The 23,829-nt window shown below is 41.4% G+C and overlaps 1 protein-coding gene across 1 annotated transcript in view; it reads right to left on the bottom strand.

The window, feature by feature from the left end:
• Positions 1 to 20,611, bottom strand: part of LOC102299878 (double C2-like domain-containing protein alpha) — a 34,990-nt gene extending 14,379 nt beyond the window's left edge. Inside the window, exons 1-7 of the mRNA XM_005947357.3 lie at positions 20,328 to 20,611; positions 14,422 to 14,771; positions 12,654 to 12,733; positions 12,375 to 12,449; positions 11,982 to 12,091; positions 6,245 to 6,371; positions 3,506 to 3,565 (exon numbers count right to left, since the gene is read on the bottom strand). Of these exons, the coding sequence (XP_005947419.1) occupies positions 3,506 to 3,565; positions 6,245 to 6,371; positions 11,982 to 12,091; positions 12,375 to 12,449; positions 12,654 to 12,733; positions 14,422 to 14,771; positions 20,328 to 20,359 (834 nt within the window). The 5' untranslated portion in view covers positions 20,360 to 20,611. The remainder of the gene's footprint in view (positions 1 to 3,505; positions 3,566 to 6,244; positions 6,372 to 11,981; positions 12,092 to 12,374; positions 12,450 to 12,653; positions 12,734 to 14,421; positions 14,772 to 20,327) is intronic.
• Between the last annotated feature and the right edge of the window lie 3,218 nt (positions 20,612 to 23,829).

Genomic DNA, 23,829 nt, shown 5'->3' with positions numbered 1-23,829 from the left:
GCTTCTTGTCAAACACTTTGGTAACTATTTGATGTTGTCCATAGAAAATACAAAAGCCAGGAGCGACCAAGTAAAATGACTTAGAGGCTGATGTTTCACTTTGTCCAGGACGGGTCTTTGCCGTTGGACTGAGAGCGCTCCTGAAGTTTGTATCTAAGCTCTTTAGATGAGCTCAAGTGTTAGATGAAAGTCAATGAGCTCTTTAGGTGTGCCTGCTTAAATAGGAAAGCTACATCCAGGGATGAGCATAAAGTCCACTTTAAAGCAGGACTGTATTACCAGTAGCCTGTGGCGTCTACTTTAGCACATCGCCGTGTGTTTAGTAATTAAACAATGTATTTTAGCCAGAGTGTAGTCAGTGCATGATATTGGCCTAAGTTTACTTGCAAGAAGGGGCAAAGGTAGCAACCCAGAGCAGCACACAAAGATGTTTATTTAGGATTCCTTTATCATTTGATTTAAATACACTTGATACTCCTAAGTGTAGTTTTTCAGTGTTTGGGGTGATTGTAGGGCTGCCACGATTTGTCGACTAGTCACGATTACGTCGACTATCAAAATCGTCGACGACTGATTTAATAGTCGACGTGTCGTTTGAAGCTTTGTAAGATCGCAAAAGACGCAGGAATAATAGCAGGATTTAAGAGTGTAATAACGGACTGAAACAGAAGATGGCAGCACTGCATGTACAAGGATGCCAGCTGCCGTTAAACCCCGAAGAAGAAGAAGCAGCTGTGTCCCAGAATTCATAGCGCGGCCCAGCTTAGTTTCCAACAATGGCGGTAGCTAGTTAGTTTTAATATTACTCTTATTATTCTTTCTGGGTCACAAAATAAACGTTTAACGTATTTTCAGGCGAGAATGTAGCTGTGTAAACCTCAAATATCGGCTCAGTTTATCAGGACACCACATATTTTCAAAAGCGCTCTGACGTTTTCGGAGACGTCTGTTACCCACTAGCTCGATAGCTAGCCGGGGGCTAGGTCACTAGCGCCGTGAGAACACCGGACTCCCGGCAAATTGTTTTCAAACCCACCGCCGTCTTTCACGACTCAGGTTAAATATATATGAGTCACTTAGATAAATTAAAAATGTTGTTGTTTGGCTTTTTTTTTTTTTTTTTTTAGTATTTTATTTGTTCCTGTGTAAATCGGTTTGGCTGAGATTAAAGTTATAGTTTTTACACAGCTGAATAAACGTCAAGCAGACAACTGATTATCAGAAGTGTGAGATGCTGGAGAATATACTCCGGTGTCCTGTTATATTTTAGATAGCAAGGAGTTTATTAAACTTCACCGAAACAATCTGCAAATTTCATTAAAATTGAATAAACTATCATCTTGTCTTTATTTTTAGTTAGCACCTTAAAAGCTTAAAGCTGTAAGCTAATGATAGTTATATAAGAGCAGATGCTGCTGGTGCAATAAGCTGTAGTTTTACGTCCAGTGGATGATGATCTGATTAGTCGACTAATCGCATAAATAATCGGTGACTAGTCGACTATCAAAATAATCGTTTGTGGCAGCCCTAGGTGAGTGTTGTGAATAGAACTGCTTTAACCCCCAAAGTCCTTTTCAAATTCTTACCAAGTAGTTTTGGAATCTAAACTAATCCAACAGTAAAGGTAAAGAGCGAGTGACGACAAACAAGTTGCACAGATCCCACTTAGGGGGGAAACTGCAGTGGTGTTCTACCAAGCGAGGTTAGTGGGTTTAAGTGGCTCTTTTTCCTGGCTGAATCACTGTGGTAGCTGTGCTGAACACATAATCCGGTCAGTTTCCAAGTTTCCAGCAATCAGCAGGAAGTTTTTACTGATTCTTCTGTTTACAGCATATTTTAAGTGCAATATTGATTCTCTATCGGTTGAATATGTCTCATGTTTAACGTTTAAAAGTATCCAGTTTAAAGTTTCAAAGCTGTAATGTGCAGCTGTCATGTCAGAAATCCACAGCAGCACTGAGATCGCTTTCATCGATGAAATAATTAAAGTGTCTATTTTACCACCCAGCGTGATGTAACCCCAGATTAATGACTTCGCTGCAGCATTAATCTCTCGTTTTATTTGTAACAGTGATCCATTTTACTGATAAGATCTCTGGAGTAGGTGATACTCACAGGGATCATTTTGTGCCCAAGAAGAGTCATGTGACCTCTGCAGAGAACCCAGCTTAACAGAGAAAGCTGATAACCACCATTGTGATGCCTGTTATCTCCACCTGGGATTTGTGGTCTTGTCAAACATAAATAAATCCTGACTGTGTTGAACGTCGTTGGTAGTATACCTCTCTAGTTGACAAACTAGAAAATTTAAAGAAATTATAGTTAACATGAATATACACGAAATACTGTACAGTGCACTAGTTACAGCAGACTTTCAGCAATTTTTCACTCCTGCTCAGAAGACTACCCTAAACCTTGTTCTTCCAGTTCACCAGTGCAACTGTCCAAATGTCCACACACCTATAATCGAGAGATATTTGCAGACAGTGAGGATAAGAAATACTGGAAACATAAAGTTTGGCTGCTCTCGATTGCGTCATAGCTCGACTCTTTTCCTGCACAGCTGGGATTCTGCGTCTCATATCTGCGATGTAGCTTTCACTTTTTGTTTTCACTTTTTGAGGGTTGTCAAACACACAAACAGATCGGATGAAGAGGCCGCTCGGAGGAAGCATTTGTTCTGCTTCATTTCTGCTGCTGTAAGAGTTTAAGTGAGAATTTTCAGGACGGATTCGGTAAACTCGACATTTAACGGCTTGTTACAAGGTTGTGTTCCTCTCTAATTTACAGACTTGATTAGGAAGAATTGTCAGCGTTCCTGCACTCCCCCACCCCTCTGTCTGGTGTGGACAAGGAGGCATGCTGCATTTCAAAATTCCCCCACGCGAATCAAATCTATTTAGCCAGGAGCTGCTCATTTTGGCCTTTCGGTGTTGCAGCTGTCACTGACTGACTAAATTTAGGGATAATGCTTTTTTTCCCTGGTCATTTAAAAAACAGCTTAGGGCTTAAGGGGTAAAAGTCAGTGTGTGCATGTTAGTTTAGTTTATGCAGCTTTTAAAAGAACAAATAAAAAAAGAATCATTCTTCAGCTTACAAATGAAATTTTGATTGGATTCGAAATAACGTAGCTCTGCTAAATTATTTCCACTCCGACAGCTTTGTTTGCTTTGTTGTGTAATTATTTTCAAAGATAATATTTTTTATACTGATAAATTGGATAGAAAAGTAAATAAGGATTAAGCACATGTACTTCTGCTCTAGCTAACTACAGATAAATATAGATCACTAACTTTATAGAGGTTTTTTTAAAAAATGTATCACTACCCTGCTTCTAGTTTAACACTAAAAATGCAAATGTATCAGGAGGTCACTTCGCCCTGTTTTGGAAGTGGAAGATAAAAAATGGGTGTTGTTCTTTAAGACAGGATGAAAAATGGACTGAGGGGACAGACAGGAGGAGGGTCATGTTGAACAGAACAGACAGAGGACTCGGGGTGTTCACCTCTCGCAGGTAGCAGGAGATTCCTCTCAGGGCTGTGCTCATCGCAGTTGGTGAAGGCAGCTGGAGTCGAGCAGAAAAAAGAAGAGAGGTAAATATTGAGGTGGAGATGCCTGAAAAGCAGGCAGGTTGGAGGAGCAAAGAGAAAGGGACGGCTGCATCGAGCGGAGCCACTTTGAAAATTACATTCCTGACACAGCGTCTGTTTGCGGGATGACAGAAAGGCTTTAGCGTTTGATCGCAGAGTGGGCACCGGCCTCAGAGGGCCAGTCCAATACCAGCAGCCTTCCCCAGCTCAGAAAGAACAAAACCCAGCGCCCTCGCAACCCCTTTTAACACCTCTGCCCCCGACCCCTGTGCACACCCCCGCCCCCCACTTTTATTTTTTAATCCATTTGTTTCTCATCTCTCTGGCTTGCTCTTGCTGTCTATTGACAATTCCCCGCCCCCCCTCTTCTCCTGCTCTTTCTCCTCACCTTTTATTCTCCCAGTGTTTGCAGCTTTTTTTTCTTTTCCCCCCACATGTGACCCAGTTGACATTTAACCTACATGAAAAGCTATTTGTGGCTCATGGCAGTGGAAATCAAATCCACTTCTTTCTTTATCAAGTATTTGTAATTCCAAGGAGGCACAAATCATCTCAGACTTCACATAACGAAATCATCAATTTCCAGAGGTTTTGGTAATAAGTAACATTCAAATTACTAATGATAACAATAATAATAAATTTGCCAACTTAGTCATACATTAAGAAATGCTTAAGTGGCAGAGTTTTTAAAGAACTCTTTTGTCATTGAAGTAAAATATAAGTTATACAGTAAGCTGTAGATAAGTAGATAAGTAGGTATTATTATGCTGACTGCTGCTGTCTTTTATTTCATTACAATAAAAGATACAATTTTAATGTCTGTTCAGTCGGGCAGTATTTGTCAATTTAAGCAGGAAAACTGAAGATTTGCTCTAATACAGTTGATGTATTGAAGCATAAGAATATTTTGAGAAAATTATCTGATCGATGTAGCGAGTGCTCTGATGCTCCTGGATGAATCCCGAGCGCAGTGGTTTTATTTCCAATGATTTTTCCGAGCACAGCAGCTCATTAATGCCGTTCTGTTTGCGGACAAAGCGTTCAAGTTTGCTAGATAAGATCATTACGACAAGTCGGAAAATGTAAATAATTGATGAACTTACAGCTGCTGTGCCACAACCTGATTTATTGATTTATTTTCAGCCAGCATGGATCAGTATTGTCACTGTACTGTTAAACTAAGCCAAAGGAAACACGGTGACATTGACCGTGTGAACCTTCAGCACATCTTAAAGCTGAAGTTTTTACTAGTTACATGCAGGCTGGCGATACTATCATACTGAATGATGCTGCGCAATAATACGATGTTGTTATCTACTTTGCAGGAACTGTTTGGGAGAGGCCTTTTTTCTGTGTTCCTATGCACAAAGTGAGCTCTAAAATAAATGGGCTGCCCAGTTTGTTGTGGAATACGTTGCCTGGCTGGCACCGAGCCCTGACCTTCACCTTCTCCCACACTTGTTGGATGAATTTCAACAGCCACTGAGAGCTGTTCTTATCCAACCCAGTCATTCAGATTTAAAACTAGGTGGAAAGAGTTTAGGGTCTTACATTTTTAAATGTAACTTTTTTTCATAAACATGAAAAACATGGGTGCAGATTTGCCATCAGCATTCAGTATTAACATTTGAAAACTTCAAGGTCATTTTTCTAAATCATTAGCGCATCTTTCTTTTCTTTCTCCCTAATCAATACCTTATAGCGCTCGGTCCTTTCACACCATGCGCTGGCAGCTGGGATAGGCTTCAGCTGCTCTGCAACCCTTAACTAGACGGGCCTTTTTAGAAAATGGATGGAATTAATGCTTAATAAGTTATTGGATTTTTCACAAACTGGCAATACAGTTTATTTCTATAAATGCAGTTATTGATTTATAAATCTAAAGATGGCACAGATGTTGCTTGTTTTTTTTATTTAAATATGATGAGACCTAGATGTGTGATATTCATCCAAGTGAAATGATACATCGATCAGGCACAACATTAAAACCACTGACGGATGAACTGATACGGTTTATTATCTCAGTACAGTGCAGTTTTCTGCTGGGAAACTTTGGGTCCTGGCATTCGTATGGAAGTTATTTTGACACCTATCACTCACTTGAAACTTGCACACCATCCACACCTGACAGTGGCGCTCCCCGATGGCAGCTGCTCTCCCAAATAGGACATCCTGTCACTTTGCAAATCTGCACAAGAATGAGTTGGGGTAACACAATAAAATGCCCAAAGTGACAGCCCAACCCACAGACTCCCATCTGATCCAGCACCAGAACAATCATGAGTCACATCCTGCAGCACGCAGGATGCACCGCCGGTAGCAGACACCGCAGGACGCCTCCAGAGGTCCTCTGTCCGAGACCCAACTGGTCAAGGCCGTTGTGACTCACATGAAGGGTTGCTACACAATATTACAGATGGTTTTATTGTTGTGGCTGACCGGTGTGTGTTACCCTCTGTCATCACCTCATCCCCTTCTTTCTCTGTGCACCCCCCATCTTTACTCACAGCTGTGAGTCAGACAGGATGCCTCAATAAATACTGCTGTACCCCCTACTGTAGCATTCATCTCCCTTATACGCTTAGATTTTCCTTTTTCCTAGTTTTATAGGTTCTGTCTTTCTTTTTTCCCCCTCTCCCCCCCGTTCTTCTCACAGGAGGTGGATGCTCCAGACAGATGTTAAAGTGTTTGGTCTGGTCAGGCTTCACACGGCGCAGGGCCACCCGAGACTCCCCAATGAACTCATTATGTGTCAGCTTGTCTTCGTCGCACACGGACACCCTGGGAGTGAGAGACAGGGAGGGGATGGGGGGGTAAAGAATGAGAAATGAGGAGAGAACGATGGGCAGAGCACAAAGCATGAATCAAAATAAGAGTAGCTGGTTACTGCAGTGGCATAATAGGGCCATTGTAGGTATGGAATTCAATTACAGAGCTGGGTGAAACAATCTATTTACGAGGGGAAAAACTATAATTCTGAAATTTTACACATTTTAAAGGAAAGGCTTAAGAAAACACATCGCATCACTCTGCAGGTGGATCAATGTCACCGCACCACAGACGCTGGTGAAAGCACAAGAAAAAAGGGAATGCCGCATCCACATGTTGGCGCAAATAATACCTTTGCAGCTGTTCTTTGTTTCTGATTCTCAGCATATAAATGAGTATATCGTTTTCTTTTGAAGAGCATTAGTTCACAGTAACATTTCTGCAAAGTCTGGATGATAATGGCTAAAATCACAAGGATTTCTTTATTGGAGAGTCTTGTTTCAATAGGCAGTGTTTGGACCAACATTGAAGGCATCTTTACAGGTCTGAACAGCACTGTGAAAATTTCTTTAGCCACACCACATTTCTTAAGACTTTGCTTCCAAGGAGACGGGATGTCTTGAAAATTCTTAAAGTGGTCTTGAGAATAGTTCTCCACGCTTTCTGAAGGTCTATCAAAGGTTTTCTTTGGACATTGAAAATGTGTGAAAAAGCAGCCAGTGTATTTTTTTTTGTACCTGGTCATTTTTAGAGGATTTATTTTTTTGCTAAGCCACTTAACAGTGTTGTGTCTACACATAACAGACAACTTAGCAAAGCTAGTAACAAAATACTTTCAGGGGTTTTGACACTAAAAGCCTGTCACGAATGCATCATGTGTCCCCATTTCTTTATTCGAATCTATGAAACACAAAGAGAACGCTGTTTGACAGATAAGAAAATATTTTTGTACCAACAAAAAACTTTGTACCGATTGCCAAAAAGCAGTTGGACCAAAACTTTGCATATCTCTACATGCTGTCAGGGCGTCTTTAAAAAATATGTGGAAGCTGGACTGCATTTCAAACTGCGTTTCAGGCAGTGGTGTTAGCCAGCTTGTCAAAAATGATGGACGCAGAAAAGAACCATCTGAAAAGCATGAACAGCTTCATTTTTCAGCATGACAATGCTCCCAAACACAATACAGCACGGTAAAAGCATACCTGGATAGGAAACCGCACAGTAGCGCACTATCAATCATGGATTGGCCTCCCTAGAGCCCGGACCTCAACCTTACTGAAGCAGTGTGGGATCATCGTGACAGAGAATATAACAGAAGGCAGAAACATCCAAAGAAGAGCTTTGAATGTCCTTAAAGGTGGTCACACCAAATACTGACTGACAGCATTTATTACAAGATTGAATTTCTACATATGCTTGCACATGTTTTAACAAGTCACTGCACCCATTTCTCATTTTCTGAGCAAAATATAAAGAAATGAGGGGTGAGTCAAGGGTTTTGCATAGTATTGTATAATATCTGAGATAATTCAAAGTTTTACTAAAAATAAAAGTTTTTTGTTAAGTCATCATCTGCCTCCCCACCACCCTTTTTATTTTTTTAGACCTACAATGACCCTGATATGACAGAAAATGTAAAGTAATCAGAGGGAGAGTGCTTTTTGTGTGTGATGGAGTGTGGTAGTCAAACACAATATCATGAGTCATTTTAGGGAAGGGAAATCACTGACATAAACACGACCTGAATAAAGTAACAGAGTCAGAAAGTGACCGGCGCTACATGTAAATCAGGCCTGTGTGTGAGTGTGTGTGTTCAGACTAGAAGTAATTACCATTTTCCTCCAGCAGGAATTTATATAATGTGAAAGTGCATCATGCTAGGTTACGTCAATCCATATTTATGGGCCTGGCAAACTTTTACACCTGCCATAATAGTGCCTGAAATAAACTAGTGGGCGGGTGGGGAGAGTGGAGTGAAGGAGATGCAGGGATGCTGTGTCTGTGAGGATTTGAGTGACGTGATGAAAACAGGCTAGTCTATTTAAATGAACATGTGAAGTGATATGTTACAAGCTAACTGAAGCCCAGCACTTTTTCTCTTTAATTTATGTAAATGTGAATGAAAAACATACAATGGGAGGAAGAAAATCAAGAAAGCGATCGGCCACAGGAGAGATTGGTATATAAACATGCTGCCTCCCCATCTACTGCTTCATTTGACTTCTTACTAAATTCATAACCACAGGTGTAACGTTTGTCTTCAGTTTCTGATAATAAAAGACAATAATCTGTTAAAATACTGAGAGTTAATATCTAGTTTAGTGACTTAAGTTTCCTCAATCTAAAACATTGAGTATCAAAAAGACAAAACTAATGATGAAGAGAGGGGGGGATGAGCGCAGATGAGAGCAGCAGCTGGCGCTAAGGGGAGAAAGATGGTGTAAAACAGCTCGAGGGTGAAGTGGTAAGTGAGAAAATGATGGGTCAAAGAGGGAAGAAAGATGGAGCCATTATAATACCAGCTGGATGTAAGGCTTCACTTACAGGACATCAAGTAATAAAAACATTTAAGTGTCATTGTGACAGCTCGTAATTACTGACGCATCAGTCATCATCCATAATGTGAACCCAAGCAGGGGGGTGAATCTGATCTACACATACCAGCATCACCTTATATACAGATGAAGTCTCACTGTGACTGCCTGCTGTCTATTTCCGGCTAAAAACGTAGAAAACGTTATCAAAACCTGTGACTTTTTGAGTCAAACATTGATAAATAATAAGATCAAATAGCAAAATGTTTATTCTTTAGTTCCACATACTTTTCTTCTTCTTTTTTTAAACCAAATTGAGCTTCAGAAAAAAAACCTTAATTTTGACTTGTGGCTTTTGGGCTGTGGTCCTACACACGGAGTGTGATAGCGCATTCATTTGAAATGACCACAAGGGGGCGATACCTGTGGTTACAAAAACAGTTGAGCTTGATTTAGACTTCTGCGGGATGCCGTAACCGCAACCATCCACGGCATTTAAGTTGTTGTGGTATGCGTTGACCGGATGTGTAGTTACATCACATCAGGTTATGTGGACGGTTACAGCGTAGGGTTAAAATGAGTTTCCCATTTCTGCGTAGTTAGATATTTCCTGCTGAGGCATAATTCTCTCAATAAACCCACCCTGTTGGTCACTTTGCGTGCTGCTAGTAACGTCATCATAGTCACATCCTTTCAAGTTCAGTGTTTTGGTGCTGGTACTCCCTACAATATGCTCCTGAATGATCAGTGTCCCCAATCAGACAATACCTTCACATCAGCACTAGTTAGCAGGAGAAGTGGTCAGTTTTTTAACACTGTTGCAGCATCCTGCTCTGTGTAATCTGTGAATCTGAGTTTCCTGCTGATATGTCATTAAAATGGCGGTAAAAACTGACACGATCCTAAATACATGTCTTCAATCTGGCTGTGACAGCAACACAAGTTATAAAAGAGAGGTACAAGACCGGCAACTTTGTTATAAGGTGACGTTACGATCATGCAGAAATCTGTGGCAAATGGCCCTTGACTTTTCCTTTTACACTTTCCTGATGAGTTATGGACTCAGTCGCTCATTTCGAGTGGGAAAAAAGCCTAAGGTGTAAATTTTGTTTCTCTAACTTTCAGAAAGATAGATCGTGCAGAGAGATGTGTGATTTCACAGTCAGATCAACTCCTTGCTGGGCTAATCTAGTTTCAAAACACCAAGATTCTCATGTGGCTTAAAAACAGGACTTAACAAAACAACAGGTGACGTCACAGCAGCTACATCAATTTCAAATCATCATAACAGGATAAGCTGTGCAGTCTCAGCTTGTTGCAGGGCAACACCTCCAAAGCTTAGTGTCACCTGATGCTGGCGGCTATAACAGAGAATATTGTAAGTGGTGTGTGAGGAAGTGGAGGCAAATAAGAGGGCGATATGTATTATACTAAAAACAAACCCTTCTCAGCCGCCTATTGTATCTATCCTGCTCTCCAGCATGGCGACAGCTGTTAGTCACCAAGAGCGTCAGCCATCATTATTTTACTGTTTAATTCATTGTTGGTCTAAATATATGATTTTTTTTCCAGACTGTAGAAAAGAGAAAACATTGATCTGGGCAGCACAGTTTGTTTCTTTGAGGGCGATCACTGACGATCACCTCATCAGGTACAAAGGATATGGGCGCTAGCTACTTAGCACGCTAACTCTGGTAGCTATCCATGTAACTACCGTAATGACATAGCTACATAAACAGGAAAAAAGTATCAAAGTAATTTATAAAATACTGATGATTTCTTCTTCTGCACGTTGATTTTGCATTTTCTTATTGTCCCTTTTAAAATCTTTCATTTGTCACATTATGGGTCAGTCACACTAGAGTTAAAAAAAAATCTCCTAGCAACTGAGAAAAACTGGTGGTTGCCCAGTGACTGCATTAAATTTTTATTTTAATGTATTTAATTTTTTTAGCTTTTAGACTAAAGTTGCTGCCCCGCAATAACTTTGTCACTGTTTATGGAGGAATTTCTCTTTCAGACCTATGAGGTTTTGGCTTGACCCTGAATATCAGAGGCAACAGCTTTTTGCTGATTTATACCATTTACCTTCTATAGTTACACAAACAGATCGCATGTAATTGCCAACTTGACCCCATTCAGTTGCAAACCAATGGCATCTCATTGCCAGTTCATTGTCGTCTTGTTCCACTAAAGTTGCTCTAAAGACGGCAGCTGAGTTCGAGTGATTGCAGACCTGGTCTTTATCTTCAAATATTTCTAATCCAACAAGACCAGAGGTTCATTGCACAGACTTACAGCAATTTTGGTTGTGCCATCATCTTGAAACACTGTTTTCCCCAGTGTGACTGTAGCATTAGCTTGTTTTGGAAAAATCAGAAACTCTTAAATTCTTAGAAGCTGACACCAAACGTGTCCACAGTGACTGCTTGAAACAATCCTTTGAATCTCGTGCTCTCAGAAGTTTGTCAATTTTAAAGACACTGTATTTCACAGATCGATGGTGACATGTTTCCATGTTTACCTAAGTTCAACTTCCCATCTCCTGATCTTTACATGTCTCTGCTGAATTAACACTGCCAGATTCTCTAATTTCCCTGGAGAGATCATCCGTCGATCCTATTTAAATCCCACTCCCATGTGTGCCACGGCAAAGTTTTAGTCACAGGCAGAAACAATTCGCAGCTTTCGTCACCTCTAGAGGGGGGTCAATGAAATTAAAACACCCCGCGGAGCTCAGTCTGACCTCAATCTGTCACTGCAACTTGGATAGAGAGAAAGCAAGGAGCCAGATTGAATGAGAGACAAAGAAAAAGGAGGGGTTCAGAACGAGTGAGGGGAGATCTTTTCTGATCCTGGTGGACAGGAGAGTGTGAGGATGGGGAGGAACAAAGGTGAAGAGGATCTCAGTGGAGATGGAAACAGAGAGGAGCAACATGGCAAAATGGAGAAAGGCAAATAAAACCAGGAGCTGTGATGATAAGAAAATCCTTTGTAAAGCACGGGTCAGCTTTGCGATGGGAAATGATAAACAGAAAGGCAGGGCATGAAGAGGACAGAAATAGCCTTTCCTAGAGCAAACATTTACCGGAGTGTTTTGCGGTACATGTCTTCCTCGGTGATTCCACAGTAGGTGAGCGTCTCGTTCCACATGGGATTCAGCGTGTTGCGAACAGTCTTGGTCTTCAGTTTATTGGCCTGTAAGTGATGGGCAGAGAGAAGAAAACATCAATTTAATGCCAGGCTTTGTCGAGGAGAGACAAACGGAAAACAACCTCCGCGAGGAAAACAAGTTCAGTTCCTACAATCTACAAGGTCATTTTGCCTCATTGCCGATTTATTGGTCTGCACTTTAGTTTTCATTGCATAACGCTAAAAAATGCAGCATGAATTAAATCTGCACTTCAGAGTCCTTGTGACACGATACTGAAGGCCTCTTTCATTTAGGGACAAAAACTCTGTTCTGATAAGAAAATCAGACCTTGCAGGCGCCTGGCAGCAGATGCAGCTTGACGTAGGGATCGGCCAGACCATTGAAATCCATCGGCTTTAGACCCTTTTCAGAAAAGATACAAGCCATGTAAAAAAGAAGATCGCAGTACAAATGTTCAACATTTAAAACGACTAACAGACTAAGACTTGAAGGGTTCTTTCTTCTTCTTCTTTTTTTTAATCAGTAGAACAAAAAACACATGCTGTTGAGTTGTACCTTGGTTCAGCTGCAGTGGCTCTAATGGAGTTTTCCGAGTTTGGGATTTACCTTTGCTCTGAGGACTGTGCAGTGCAGGGAGCTGGTGGCTTTCTCGTACAGTAGGTCAAACTCTAGCGTCCCCAAAGAGGCTGGAAGGCAGTTAATAAAAAGTCACACACACACACACACACAAATCTGCGCCATTTACTTTGGTAATTGCTTTTGAGCTGATGACTTTATTATCTGCAAAACAGATGGAGAATGATGGCAGGGAGAAACACAAACAGCAGATGAGAAGGAGAAATTGAATTCGCTCAGACTTTTATGAAAACATCTTTTCTTTGTTTGAAAGGAATACATAAAATATTTCCCTTCTTGTTGGGAGTTGATAGAGAAAGATTGAAACTGCAGTGCATGTACTGCAGACAGCAGCTGGGTGGCTGACCTCAGCATAAAGCATGGAAACAACCTAAAGCGGCTACACTGCTTCTACCCAAAAACACATAAAAACCATCTCCTAGCAACTCTTAAACTGAATGACATGTCTTTCATTCATCCTTTGTAATGCTATTCCCGTGTAGAGGTTGACCTCTAATGTAGTACCCGGAAACTTCTACAAAACTTTATACTCAAGTCTTGGTACATGTTTATTAAACGATCTGTCCTTTTTTATCCTTGGTGGTATTTTTCTTCTGGTGGTCTCCGAGGTCCCTGTTAGATTTACAGTCTTACTTTTCATGACTCTGTGTATTTGTAGTTTCTGGTATTTTCTGTTTTGTTCTGAAGGTTTTCTCGTGTTGTTTTAGTTCCTGTTTTTGATGCTTTCTAAACCTTTATCATTGTATTTAATTGCTTCCCACCCCAATAGGTCAAGGAAAGGTGTAAAGGGGAATTTATTGGGACTTGCACAGAGAATCCCACTGCATTTACATGAGACGCTTATATTCCTCTAAAACGACATGGTCCTGAAGATGGAGAACAAAAAGCACATCGCTCTGCGCGCTTTTAGTAAAAATAAGACCACATCCTCCTTGTAACTAAGAAAACTGAGAGGTTTCTTGGTGACAGAATTGAATTTTTTAACATTTATGGACTCACTACAAGTAGCTGCAGCGACCAGTTGGTTCGTGAGAGGTTTATTGTGCAACACCCTCAGCCTGCAAGGCTGCCTTCCACCAGGCAACGTGGTGATTAAAAACCTTGGGACTCTCTGCCAAATAGCTGTGTTCTGGTTACTTTCTTATATAAAAACAAGGTTGTCAAGCACCTATGTCATTCAGCAATTAAATCATTGCCCTGCAGACTGTACCTCAATATTAATGCAGGAATTTGTGAATTTCAGATCTTTGAGGTTCTGGCTGGACTCTGAATGCTTGTAGTTTATGTGAATTTACCGATTTAGCCAATTTATTGCAGTTAATTGCAAACAAAATTGCTATTTTATAGCCAACCTGATGTACAAAGGTTGCCCTGAAGATGGCAACTGACTGTGAGCGATTGCATGACAATGAAATTGCAAGTTCATTGCAGATGTCCAGCATAATTTTGGTCATGTTGTGGTCTCAAACTACTGAATTCACCGGGGAACTGTAGCTTTAAAAAGCCAGATTAATAAACTTTGATATATTCTGAGGTAATCTGATAAGGAAAGTTGCTTTTTTTTTCTTACAATAAAGTTGGAGTCCTTTTGCAGACTATGCATGGAGCACTTGCTGCAGTGCAAAGTTCTTTCAATATTTCAAGCGGTGAAATGATCCCCAGTAAACCAGATGTGCACTGACTTAATTTTATTTGCTCTTAGATTAGGTTGCTTCAATGAGACTTCCAGGTGACTCACTGTTATCATCGCTGTCACAGCTGTCGATCTCAATGGAGGTGTCCATGCTGCTCATGGCTGACAGGGAGCCCCCTCCCCCCGCCGCTCCCGGTAACTGTGGCGACAAAAGGCCACTGCTCCCCCCTCCTCCCATGGGCCCTCCAGCTTGACCTGTGCTGCCAGGGCTGAGCGTTGTGGGCGCCGCCACCTGATTGGGCGAGAGTGGCTCGGAGAAGGAGGAAGTGGGCGAGAGGCGAGGGAAGTAGGCGGAGATTTGACGAATGGGGCGTATGGGGCCCGGGCAGACATCGATGGCCATGTGCTCCTGGATGGTGATGCCCAAACGTTTTCCTTTTCGCACAGTCATAGGGCTGGAAAGGAGAATATAACATTAGTGTATGCACACAATTTTGAATTGCTTACCAGTGTAGAAAGAGTGAAGACGGGCCTTTTCTTTTCCTCAGCACTGAGCTCAGTGAGGTGTTTGATTACAAACAGTCTCTGCTCCTCTAGGATTTTCATTTTCAAGAACATATCTAAGGATGTTTTTTCCTCACAGTGCTTTCCTGGTGAAAATCTTTCTAGTGTAACTGGAACAGTTTTAAAAGATGACATTACATTTAAGATGTGCATACATTTGCATTTCAATTAAGCAGATCTGAATGAACCCAACCCTATCAGAGAGGATAAAAGATAATGGACAACGGGGGTCTCCTCCATATCCTAATCATCCTCGATGAAACAGCAGTGTGTGTGAGAGTGTCTGAGCATGCATCTTATCTATAAAAAGCTTTTCAGAATGCTCTGCAGACACAAAGGTAATTACATAAATCTTTACAGGCTGAGATGGAGAGAAGATTCCTGATGATTATATAGTGTTGTGGTTCCAAGGAGTGGAGCTGACCACGAGGCTGATGTGTCTGCTCTTTTCCCAAAATAAAAAAAAGAGGGGGTGGACAAATATCTCATAGCTTTTGTTTTCTCAGCAGGGCTTGAGGGGCCATTCTGTCCTCTGCAGTGAACTGAAAATCCCCCCCTGGACTCCCATCGCAGCTTTCTCTGCATTAATCGATTGGAACTGAGAAGTTAATATTTGCACTTACTCCGTGTTTGCCGTGCACGCCGAGTTCAGCGAGATTTAGAAACATAAAAATGAGAATTCAGACAGGGAAAGCTCGGTGTTCTGTTTAAGTATTTTTCATGTAATAAATTCTTATTTTAAGCTCATTTTCAACGTCTTATTGGATGAAAAGTAAAAAGTGAGACTGTCTTCATCTCTCCCGGTTACCTCTAATAGCCTATAAAAACATCAGAGTTTCTTTAAGGTTAAACATGAGAATAGAGGCATTTTAATTATTAATTCAGACAGTACACCTCTTAACATTCATCCCTTCTAAAGAGCAGATGCCAGTCTTCTATAACACAAATTTTTAGTGAAGGTCTTGCATCAGATTTTGTATCAAATTCAAAGGACTCGACTGAATATAGACACATTGCCACGAAGCCCTCCTTTCTCTGTGAAATTACTAGTTATGTAACATAGAAAACTACTTGGATAAGGTCAGTATATTCAATAAGCTTACTGCTTTCAAATGGTTTCACCAGAGAACTATTAAAAGGGTCTGAAATTACATGTCACGAACTGCAGACAGTATGAAAAATTGGACGCAGCTTCTGGGTCAGAAAAGTGGAGCTGTGGTTGCAAAATGATATCTAGTTGTATAGAAATCTTTGTGGACATGGCCCTCACGCCGTGTCCACCTGTGTAAACCCTTTGCTGAAAAGTTTATGGGCTCAGTTGATTATTTTGGGGTTATTCCGAATGAAACATTAAGTCAGTTTGTACATTTTAGTGAAAATCTCGTGGGCCTCACCCATTCTTATATTTTTTTACTAAAAAATGCAAAAGAAAGTGTTGTATTGAAAATTTTATGCAAAAAACATAGACAGCACAGGCAGTTGGTTATAAATTGCTAATGCTACCTTAGTGTTAAGGTCTGTGTACGACCCACATGCCACTCTGAGACAAACTTCAATCAGTCTAGTATATTTAGGTCAGTGTAATGAGTAATATCACAAACTGACCACCACCTACTAACAGTTTTAATTCACATTTTATATAAAGAAATACATAAGGCAGCACGGTGGCACGGTGGTTAGCACTGTTTCCGCACAGCACGAAGGTCTTGAGTTCAATTCCACCATCAGGCCAGGGTCTTTCTGTGTGGAGTTTGCATGTTCTGCCCTGAAAAAGGATAAGCGGAAGCGAATGGATGGAAAAATACATTTATATACCTACCTACTTCAAACATGTACCTGCAGTGCCTCCACAGCCCACCAGGGGGCTCCAGCTGCAGCTCACAATCCGATTGTTCAGTCTGACGTCACTAGCCGTGTCTGGGTCTAAACTCCGCTGCAGGTCCATATCAAACGATCACTATGGCATTACTGAGAGTTGAAAAACTGTCTAAAGTCTTTCATCTTTAATAAAATGATCAGCGTTCTGCTCTACCAGGTGTAACAATTGAGTTTAACATCCAGGCATCCATGCATGACATTTAACGGAGTTAGAAGTTAGCAGGAAGTTAGCTCGCTAGCTTCTATCTAAATACAATATAGCATGTCCTGACTGCGGGGTTTTGGAAACAAATTAAAACGACAGCTCTGTTATCACTTCCAACATAAATGAAGACAGAAAACTAAACAGCAGTGACGTTTGTAGGGTTACTGAAGTTGGGCTAGCTGGTAATGATTTGCTACGTGACCGCTAGCGACACAGCTATGTTAGCATAATAAAAACAAGCTAACTTTTTTTCCACTCGATAAAAGTTAACGTGAGTGTTCTCGGTGGTCAGGAACAAATGTAATCGCATGGCAGGATGCTGTAAAAGGACCAAACTTCAGCCAGGAGAACAACTGAGATAATCCATCCACAATACGAGGTTAGTCATTCATATACTGCTGCATGGGCTGGGCTGTAGTTACATCCTAAGGTTTTAAAAACTGAGCTTAAATAAATGATTAGTGGTAATAAAAGCAGAGGGAGGTCAACAGGGATAACTGACTGTTTTAGGAGCTTTTTGAGATCAAATAGAAGAAAATACATAACATTAAACATGTTAACAACACAAAAGCCATATTAAACGCAGACTACTTTAGACCCGGAAGTAGGATTCGTCGCGTCATCACTGAACAACCGGATAGCATCGATAATACAGTTGACCTACAGTGTACTCATTGAAACGTGTTTTTGATAAGTAGTTAGCCGATGAGTGTGTGGGTTCACAGCCAGATCTGCTTCTCGCTTGTGACATCTGGTTCTAAATCACCAAGACGGCGGTGACAGAAACGCTCCACTGGGTCACATCACATGCCACCAACAAACATGGCGGAGAAGTGGGGATGTTGAATTTTAGATGAGCCTGTTGTGTCCATATTACCGGAGTCACTAACCATGTATTTATTGTTGACAAGATTTTGAAAAGGACACTCACGGGTGAGCAAAAATGTAGCTACAGCAAGCAGGCGGTTACACTTGAACTGTAGTAAAAGGCTAGCCGACTATAACCAAAGGTCGAAATCAGTGTGAAAGTAGCCACCAAAACCCCACAAAGTCAGAACATTTTTGTACCCTTCCGGTAAAACCACACCCTGCTTTACACTTGAACAGAATCAGACTAGTTGTTTTCCAGCTACCACTCTTTATGCTAGGTTAATGGCTGCAGGCTGTTTTGGGGGTCAAACTAGTAAACAGATCCATTTCCGAGACTTCTCTCATCAGGACTCCATCATTATGACCAACAACTCCCCTGGCTGTCAGTGGCTCTAAATTTGTTGCCTCTGACCGTTGACCTTGAGTAGAATTGCGGGCACCGAGGGTCACTCGTCATACACAATCTGGTCTCACCGCTGTGAGCGCAACAGCGGGTAATATACACCACAGATAATCCAGCTCTTTCTTGGCCGGCGTTGAAACAAACTGTTGAAGCACGCCGCAGTGTGCCATGCTGCAAACTTCCCTGACTCATTTGACTGAAAGGACTTTGACAGACTTCTGGCTCTGGGATGGGAAATGATGGACATCTTGCCTTTTATAAACCAGCAGCTGTCATGTTTTTTGGTGCCACAAGAGCACATTTAATGACATCAGAAATCCTGAAAAACACGGAAAAGCGCCGCCGCTCTGTTTTACTGTTCAATTAAGCAGAGCAGAGATATCCTAGACTTGTTGCACGCAGAGTCAGAGGTAAATCATTTAGAGAGAAAACAAAGCAATAAATCACTTCTGCCTGACAATAAACTAAACAAAACAGAAGCCGCCCGCGGGTGAAAATGAACTTAAGAGGTGGATTGCTTGATATTAAGAGGAAGGTGAAAACGAGTCAGTGAGCTCTGAGATGTTGATTGACTAAAATTTATTGATGGATTAATTCAAAAGTTCTTATAAGAAAAAATAAGCCAGGAAAGCACACAAACACACACACACACACTGTGCCATATCAGCATGCACATCTGCAATCACACATGTAAATATAGTTCTATGAGTTATTAATTCCCCTAAAATTACACACAAACACACACACCCAGCAGCTTGTTGGAGGGTATTGGCTGATATAATGTGTGCAGTCAGTCCCCCCCACCCCCTGTTTTTGGCAGATGTGGCCGTAAGCTGGAGCAGCCTGAGCACCACCAGCACCACCAGCACCACAGGCATCAACAGCAGCACACGTACACCCTAGAGGCCCGGTGGCTCGCAGCTCTCTGGGAAGCAGGAGCTCTCAGGGAGCTCAGGACTGATCGCTCTCACGCTGCCAGCTGGAATCTCTCTCATCTTCTCGTTTCCTCGTCATCTTGTTGCTGAGAAGTCTGGCTGCACGCGCGCAAGATAATAAGATGCTGATTTCAGCGTTACACTTTACAGGTTTTTATGTGCTGAAGCACTACTTTGCATAATTCCTATATGCTGCAGGATAATGTGCCACTGGTTCCCTGCAGCTACACACTATCCCTACATCTATTAGTTATGCAACCACATACAGTAGAGTATTTTATGCACGGCCCCCTTGTACTTATGTTCATGAGGTTACATAGGTTTCCAGCTTCAAAAGGGGGGGAGCGACGCTGCCACAGTCTGGCAGTCAGAAATATTTTTGCGCAACATGCAATCTCCCCTCCTCCCCTTTTAGCTCCTTCACTTTAAATTAGAGTCATATCACAGGCATGGGAGCTCTCGTCTTCAACCTCTGTCTTCTCACCTCCCCTTTCTTCTCCTGCACTCTTTATCTCTCATTATCTCTCCATTAGTCTTTCACAGACACCTTTATTCCACCTGTAGGTGCGTGAGGATTTCTCTGTCTCCCGGCTGGTTTTCCTCTACTTTCCCCCGTGTCCTACATACAATGGGGCCCCTGCGGCAGGCTCCGTTCACCTTTAAATAACAAGCTGCTGGCTGACAGGCAGATGGTATAGTACTGTGCTTTCAGAGTGTAGCTGCTCATTAGAGCTTGGTACTCAGCATCATCTACAGCTAACCATCGTGACAGTCGGCACTTATAAATTAAGAGCCAAGTTATTTTCAGGCAGCCAGGAACAGGAAAACTTGAGTGAGAGTGTGACAGGAAGGTGTGAAAGAAAAGTGAAAGAGCAGACACATGCCACATGTTGCACCTCACTGCTGTATGCAGAATGATCTGCCTGGTTTGTGATGCATTAGTTTTTTATCTTAAAAAGAAGCAGACGTGCACATGAACCTTACAGACAAAGTGAGCATGCAATGACGGCAGTGGAAGGTGGCCAACAAAACCTAAAACCAAACATCTGAGAAGAAGTGCAGGTGCAATTTAAGAGGAAAAATTAACATTTCCAGCCTTGGCTTTAGAATCAAACTATCTGCATTTCAGAATAAAAGAATAAATACGGTGTCTTACCTCAGTGATAGCGTAAGTGTGAAACTCCTCATAAAAGAAAAAGAGGAAGAAGAGGGGATTCTGGTGTGAAGAGGAGAAGGAGACTAACAGGTGGCGGAGCAGGGAGCAGAGAGTAGGGAGAGAGCTGGAGAGAGAGAGGGAGAGCAGGGACGGAGCGAGCGCAGATTAAGATGAAAATGAGGAGCTGAGGGGAGAGAGGAGAGCGGCATGCTGGAGGAGGCAGAGGAGGAGGATGGAAGGAGTCAAGAGGATGAGAGAAAAAGAGAGAGAGGCAGGGGGCGAGTTATTCCTTGACAGTCTGCTACGCATGTGACCATTTCGCCTCACTCCCTCCTGCATCCCCCCACTGTCACACACACACACACTTGTTTTTGCCATTTAGGAGGAGACTGCTTTGAAATCTACACATTCCCCTTCAGAATTAAACCAACCTTTGAGAGTGAGGCTGATTATCCTTTTCTTTAATGCAATGAGCAAAACCAACATTGGATTATCCTGATGGATATTTACTAATGTGGAATAAAAACAAAGAAACAGAATCACTTTAGTTTTTCAATTTGTTCTTAACCCTTTAACTGAAACAGCACAGCTGTTTATATTTATGTTATACAGGATTTGATTGATTGAAGATACTGGAAAGTTGTGTGAGCTTAAGCCAGGAGATCGACATGATTTGATTTGTTATTAATTATAGCATAATTAGACATTTCACCTTCTCCTTTCCTCTTGAGGGGTTGCTTTTAATCACAATACATCTAATATTGAATATTGAACATCTAAAAATGAGATGTTTGTTCGATTTGTTGTAAACAGAAGCATGAAATTAAAAGAATGAAAAACAGCCTCGTTGTGACTAAGATGATTTCATCTTAGTTAACTTAAACTGTTGGCCATTTATCTACATTTTGGTGTTAAAATGATACTTGCAAATTTTGCTGAAGCATGGCTTAAGTTTGAACATTTGTTTTTGTTCTAGAATTATTGAAAGAATTTTTGTAAAACCAAAATAAAATAATTTCTTTGCACGATTTAAAACCACAATTAATGACATTATTCAAATTTTAAAAGAAGAAAAACGTTTTATTGCTATAGGTGGAGCAGTGTCATTCCATCAGGGCAAGCAAGACGAGCAGTGCTTGCCCTTTAAAAACGAGAGACATCAATTAAAACAGTCTCTGACATCTAACACAGTATTCTGTCATAAAGCTTCTTGCTTGATTCTGTCTTTTAAATGACTTCCACCTTGTGGCAGTTGGCTATTGTCTCTGGAAGCAGGTTGACTGCTTGACTGGGATCCCATTGAAATCTCTGTGGGCAAGCGATTTAATCTGGATGCCCGTTAACAATGACGGGCGCCAGCAGCTTTTTCTAGTTGCTTGCACATGGGCTTTGTGGATAATCCAGCGGGCTAGACCAGTGTCACCAAGCTGTGCCTGGCTTTACTTTCACTGCTCTGAGATCAGTTATTATATGCTGTTTGTAGAGCTAGTATTAGCAAGTAAACAAGCCCGCTTAACTGTTCATTTAAACCGATAAGTTTTCTCTTACTTACCACCTTGCCCAAAATGTGTGATATGTATAGAGGAGTTAGTGTGGTGTGACGTGAAAAAGGTCTTGAATGATAACTCCTGCATATTAGCACAGAAAGCCTTGATAATGGAGGGGGCCTGGGTTGTCTGGGTTTTAAAAAAACAGTAACGTTAGCAGCACTTTCACAATAGCATATCTAATATGTTACGGTTCGGCGTTGGCAGTGTATTGTTTTAGGCGTTTTGTTTTGGCGTGACTGTTATGTGTTTATCCAGTTGTATTAAGTCACCACCTTAAATTTTCCTGAATATTTTTTGAATCCCCCGTAGATATTAATGATTAACTGTGTCACACATGGTTTAATTCACCTGTCATCATCTCTGCTTGCCTTTCTACAAAATTCACCACATGCCACTGAGGTGAAATAATGTACCGGAGCTGGAGAGGTCAGTACCTTCTAGCTAAATCTGGTAAAATTGACCAAAAGTAAAAGTTGTGCTCACCGACTGCATCAGCCTTTCCAAACTAATGTTTGAAAAAACATGAGGAATTAGTCATGATGGAAAAATTAATCAACTGAGCAGTCCTCCCTCTGCTTTTAGTCTTTAAGCTAATGCCCTGTATTTGACGCACAAGCATGAGAGTGCTTTTCATCTTTTCAGTCCTGTAAAGAAAAAAAAACCCACATTTCCCTTTCCTGCAAAGTTTAAATATTCTTTCAACATGTTATCCACCTAACTTCACCCTAACTTAACCCCAAGACTGAGAATTTTTCCTTGTGAGGAAATTGTTTGTCTCCCTATGCGCGTATGAGATTGGTTATTATGTCCTAATAATGTCAGCCGCACAGATACACAAACTGTGTTAGTTTTCAGGGGGAATACATCTAATTAAACCTTTCCATCTTTCTGTTCGTGTTAATTCCAAGCCAATACACTGCACCCGAATCCAACTGTCGCTCTCTCAACCACACACACAACCACACACACACACATACAGTCTGTTCAGTCTCTGTTGCTCTGTATAATTAAGCTAGTAGCTCTTGAGTCTGTGATGGACAAGGGGAAACATGCTATTTCCCCCTTGCGTCAGCTGAGAGGGCAAAATTGGTGTTCTCTCTGTCTCTTTTTATCTGACTTGCCCCCCTCTTTCTTTGTCTCTTCCTTTCAGATTTAAGTCCACTCTCTGAAACTCATTGTCTATCAAAAAGAGGAGCCAGAAAACTGTCACACAGCACGGGATGATGAATAGACGTACTGGCGGGGTTTTTTTGTTTGTTGTTGTTGCAATCTTCAAAAACTGCTTGATGTCTTTATTCAGTGGTGTTCATCATGTCTTCTTTCTTACTTCTTACTTCTTACTCCCCCTTAAGTTATCTCTCTCTCTTGCTTTCTGTCATGCAAACAATCACACCCACTCTCGTATATGGTCGCACCATAAAATTGATGCCATGCAACAGACATGCGTGAACGCGTGAACGCACGCCAAAAATTGGCACAGCAGCCTCTAGAAAGGATGACTCCCACTCCTTCATGCAACACACATTTACGCAATCGCACACACAGCACACACATTTCGAGCCAACACTCTACTGATGTTGTGAAAAGACCCTTCAGTCCTTAAATTTGGGATTTATTCCACTTCCCTCCCCTCTTTCTCCTCTCCGTCCTTATCTCCACTCTCCTGCCTGCTGTTTATGAGAACAGAAAATCTCCTCATTAGAAATGCATAGTCGTTACATGCTTTCTCCACACCAGTTATGGCAGGGACGGGTGCTAGTGCTTCAGTGAAACCAGCTGACCGCAACAGAGTCCACAAAGGCTCTGACAAGAACAAATGACATCAGCAAACCAGTTGGTCTTGTTGCACATTGATGACAAACACTGACAGGAATAGTTTCTCTAACCAATTATAAAGTTCCTGATACAGTACACGGTGGTTATTAAAAAAGAAAATTGATACGGAGTACTAC

The sequence above is a fragment of the Haplochromis burtoni genome, unplaced genomic scaffold (assembly GCF_018398535.1).
Source record: "Haplochromis burtoni strain Fernald_Lab_line unplaced genomic scaffold, NCSU_Asbu1 Contig_520, whole genome shotgun sequence".
Classification (NCBI taxonomy): Eukaryota; Metazoa; Chordata; class Actinopteri; order Cichliformes; family Cichlidae; genus Haplochromis; species Haplochromis burtoni.
This window is presented reverse-complemented; position numbering and strand designations above follow the sequence as displayed.